Source organism: Phalaenopsis equestris, unplaced genomic scaffold (assembly GCF_001263595.1).
Source record: "Phalaenopsis equestris unplaced genomic scaffold, ASM126359v1 Scaffold224851, whole genome shotgun sequence".
Lineage (NCBI taxonomy): Eukaryota > Viridiplantae > Streptophyta > Magnoliopsida > Asparagales > Orchidaceae > Phalaenopsis > Phalaenopsis equestris.
The window spans coordinates 210,566-215,379 of record NW_018242920.1 but is presented as its reverse complement, the minus strand read 5'-3'; the positions used below and the strand labels follow the sequence as shown (position 1 = coordinate 215,379).

The window sequence follows — 4,814 nt, the reverse complement described above, 5'->3', positions numbered from 1 at the left end:
CGTCGGAGGTCGTCCGGAGAAGTTCGCATTTTCACCCGTCCTTTGAGCTTAATTGAAGTACGATTTCGCGCAAATCCGTGAATTTCGTGTACTTTGTGTGTGTACGTGACGAAAAAGTCGTGACGAATGTTTTCCTAAGGCTTGAAGTCCTATTTGGAACATTTTCCTTGAATCTTCGCAAAACAGCCCATAACCGCTCGTTCATAAGACGATGGTCTTGTGCCAAAGATGCTAGACATCAAAGGAAAATAGGAATTCGCTGGAATTTCTAGAAAGGTGAGTCTCAATTCTAGTTTTCTAAGATGGTCCATAGGAATTTCTAGAGCTAGAACCTAGGCTCTAAGGAGGAGAAGAAAAGACCTCACAAAAATGAGGTCAACAGTCATGTAATCTAGTTTTAATGTTAAAAACTCCGATTTTTTGTCAACACTTGAATAAGTTTTCCTTATCACATCCCTTTTTTTTGTCGTTTTGTACTGGAGAAATTTTCTTTAATTTTTGTGGTTATAAAGTTGACAAGTCATCTCATGATCATATGATTTTTAATCTTCCATGTCTGATATTTAGGATTAGTAAATTCTGGTGCATGTAGTTTCTCGGCTAGATGATCATCTTTTCCTTTACCACAGATGTTCATGAAGTCCGATTGGGAGCAATGGAGAAAATTGTTTCCATGTAGCTTCTAATTGGTGATGTGGGAAGAGATTTCAAATTTTGTGTAACTCAACATTCTAAGTTCACATTCAGCAGAAACTTCTGAAGAGGAAAAGTTAACTTTAATGTCGTATTTGTTTATTATGATGAGGCGACTGTAGGAGCTTCTCTAGGGATTCATGTTAGAAGTTGTCTGTTTCCGATGAAGGATTTCTCCTATGGAGAAAATGATTTTCATATTTGGGCCACTAGAGAGAGAATCAAATCTCAAATTTGGGATTTCCATTACAGAGAGAAAATCAATTGTCAGATTTGGGATTTCCACGAGAGAAAAATCAATAGTCAGATATGGGATTTTAGCCAGTGAGATAAATCATATGGTTGTCCGTAGAGAGAAGCCTGCGGGGATCATGACAACAAAGCGGTGTTGATTTTTGGAAGCCGTTTGGAGAAGTGCCAACGAACAAAGCAACAATGATTTTCGAAAGCCATATCGAGAAGCAACAACACAGACTAAGGGAATCGTGACAGGAGCAGTGATGATTTTTGGAAGTGATGTCTGTTTGGAGAAGCGAAACTAGTGTAATGACTTAATTTGGGATACGTTCGATTGTCACGAAAAAATCTGCAAGGAGAAGCTCTGGTGAAAAAATGAGTGCTTGGGTTTGTAACCTAGCTCTGATATCATGTAGAAAATTTGGGAAACTTTCTTAGAGTAAAATACTCTCTAATCTTCTCATAAGTAAATAGTAGATATATATATAATTCAGATTAACCCTCATATACTTGAGGGAAATTCAAATTAACATGATTAAAAGGAAAGAAATAAAAACACAATAACATATAATTAAAGGAAAATGTAATATAAGTTGATTTTTGATGATTAAACTTTTATGTTCCTCAAATAGTTAAGAGGTTTGTTAAAGTTTAACAATATAAGTAGCATTAAAATTTTAACTTTTATGAAAATCATTAATAATCTTCTCATAAGTGATGTTTATGTTTTTGCATGACCTAGTAGATCTATTTTGAGATTTGAATTACAAAACTCAACAATCTAAGATGTACAGAATCACAACTTTCATGTTCCTTTAATAATTAGACTAGTAGGGTTAATGACTTGCTACAAATGTTGAAAACTTCTTTCTTGGAGTTATTATCTCATGATTAAGGGAAACAGTTCTTCGATGTCAGTTTTTCCGTAACATGTTTTGCTTTTAAACTCCTAAATTAATTTATTATTATTGGCATACATCTGCTCTTGTTTCTGTGTGCCAATTTTACTATTAGGGACTTTGAATGCACATGCATGTGTACTTATATGTTCTCCTGAAGCTATGCCCTTGTTATGATTTTAGTTGCCGTAGTAATGGCATGCGTGATAATATTAGGATATCTTTTCTGCCACTAAGCAATTAACGTAGCTTGAAGGCCAGAAGGAAATGTTTGCCTGTGTTTCTTCTCATATGCACCTTTTTTTCGCCTTGCTAGTATGTGCGCCATTTCGCACTGCATTAATTGCTGTATATAAAATTGCAGTAGCAACTGGTATGTCGTACTTGAATCCTTGGCTGAGTTGCTTGGCTTTTCAAGATGGATATACTGATAAATTTGATTCTAGGAAGGTATTAATTGCTCAATTACTGGTGGAATAAAGTCTCCATGTACTGTAGAAAAGAAGGCCTTTTTTATTAAGTTTTTCTTTGTAATGTTTTACATTTGCTAAAGTTCCCGTGTTTTTTATCTATTATTGTAAGTAACAAAATTTTCTAACAGAGAAATGTATTGTTCGTTAAAGTTTATTAGAGGCCTGACTGGTATAATGATCATCGTGCTGTGCAACAAATTTGTCATGATTTATAGACTGATTATCATTTTCCTTGTAGGTTTTTTTCACAAAAAACATTTCAGAGTGCCTAAAGGTGTGACTGTGACTAGTTACACTTGTTTTAAATGCAAGGACAAAGAAACTACTTTAGCAAAACCAACATCTCATAAAGTATCTGGCTTGAAAAGAAAGGCTTCCATTGCTAGGAAGGGAAAAATGGTCACCATGTCGAAGATGTCGAAGGAAAATGAACTTTCCACTTCTAAGCTGGTCTCGATGGCCAAGTCAAGAAAATACCAACCAGCCACTGCAGAGAAGTCAAAAGCAAATACGGTTTCCTTGGCTAGAAGATCAAGAGAAAATATAGTTTCCATGGCAGTTCATCGCAGGAAAAATCCTGTCCGCTTGGCCCGGAAATTGAGACAAAATCTAATCTCATTGGCTAAAAATTCAAACATAAATCAAGCAAAAACAAGAACTAAATCAAGAAGTGCTATAGTGAAAAGGAAAAGGATGGTGGTTAAAAGTAAGGGACATGGTATTTCATCTAAAAAAGCAGAGTCGCTAAAGTTAGATAATTTTATAAGCTGGTGCACGAAGAAGAGATCTGTTCTGCGCCATTGTTATTGGTTAAATGGCCTGCTGTGGGTAAAAGGAATTTCAAATGAGAGAGGAAAATCTTTCAGAGAAAAAATGGTTCTTCTTGGGATTCAGTCTCAAGGAGATTTCTCCGTTCATCCCATGTGTTGTCTCTGCCGTGAAGATTTCAATGCTGGAGATATGTTTATTTGCTGTGAAAGCTGTGGAGGTAATTCGGTTATTTTAATATGCTAATTACTTTGTTTCATTAATCTGCTGGGTGACCATTTATTTGGCAGGTAGCTGAGATTATCTTCTAGGATGCTAGCGGTGGCGTTTAACTGAATACAGATGGCAAATGTCTCTGCAGGACTAGTTTAGATTTTACTATTTATTTTAAACATACAGATCTTTGTTTCCATGCCCATTTGCTTACAGCCATTTTTATTCTGTACTGTCTGGTGTATGAAAATTGGTTTCTTCTCAGTAATTCACATTACCTACTTTACCGTTACTGCAGATTGGTTCCATGGTGAGGCATTTGGTCTTGAGCTCGAGAGTGTGAGCAATCTAGCTGGGTTTAAATGTCCTAAATGTCGCAGGAGAAATTTCCCAGTATGCCCATATTCGAAAGATCCAAAAAGTTGTGTTGTTAAGCTGAACAACGACTGCAATGTTGCTGGCGTCACTGTGGATGTTCATCATTAAAAATGCAGAGACAAGTTATAAAATGCGACTTGTGAATGTTGCTTGATTTAAATGCTTATGAAATTCATTCAGAGCTGAAAAGAGGAGTTGTTCATTCAAACTTTGAAGATGAAATTGTCTTGTCCGGTCAAAATATTTCAGGCTAATCCAGCACTGTGCATCCACCTTGGCTTGAAGAAGAACATATTGTATTTTCTAATGATGAGAGTGCTTAAAATAAGGTTGAAATCACATAGTATGGATGAGAGTATGAAGAGAACATCAAGGTCCACTGAAGTGTTTTTTAACTGGACTTGGATCTTTTTCAGAGCGACACCTAGAAGACGATGTTTTCAACATTCATCATTAATGATGAAGGTGCCAATGTTCAAGTTATCATTAGATTTAACTGCATTTGTGCACCTTTCTTATTTTTTGATATTCATTATTTATTAGCTATTATTTTCAAATGTTTTCTGTAGGTTTCTTGCTTTTTTTCATAACGTGGGTGTTTTGTAACTTCATATTTTTTACATTTTGAAGCTGATGTATTAGTATTTTTCTTTTCTTTACTAAGCATGAATTTATTTTTTCAATATTTAGGTTTTACATAAACTTAATGTATGTTCTGATACATGTTTTGTTCTATGTGGACAGCATCATTTTATCCTTTTGTTTAAAGTTTAAATACTGATTTAGGACAATCAATATTGTAAACTGTCTGCAATACTACAGAAAATAAGGAGGTGATGAATAGGACCTCAGAAATCAACAATTAAATTAGAGGGAAAAGAATGTGTTTTTTTCATGAGGATGATTTCTAAGGAAGGAAATGAATGAATTGCTATCATAATTCATTGGAAGATTCTTGTTTATTTGAATTTCAAATTTATATCTTGCTTTCATTTGGAAGTTATTATAGAAGTTAATGAGGTTACCAGGTATCCTATAAATATTTTATTGTTATCCTTGATTGAGAATAAGTCAACTCGAAACTATTATGGTCCTAGAACCTATGATTGGGCTGGATAACTTGATGGAGTTGCTTAAGGCTTCACAATTGACA

The 4,814-nt window shown here is 34.8% G+C and overlaps 1 protein-coding gene across 6 annotated transcripts in view; it reads left to right on the top strand.

Moving 5' to 3' along the window:
• The window catches only part of LOC110037771 (DDT domain-containing protein PTM), a 47,774-nt gene extending 43,482 nt beyond the window's left edge, over positions 1-4,292 (top strand). For 2 of the 6 annotated variants that reach the window (XM_020742473.1, XM_020742475.1), the window contains 2 exons: positions 2,541-3,290; positions 3,582-4,292. In XM_020742473.1, coding sequence (XP_020598132.1) covers positions 2,541-3,290; positions 3,582-3,769 — 938 coding nt within the window. In that variant the 3' untranslated portion in view covers positions 3,770-4,292. The other 4 variants (XR_002295365.1, XR_002295364.1, XM_020742474.1 and 1 more) reach the window with 4 other exon arrangements.
• Positions 4,293-4,814: the final 522 nt, after the last annotated feature.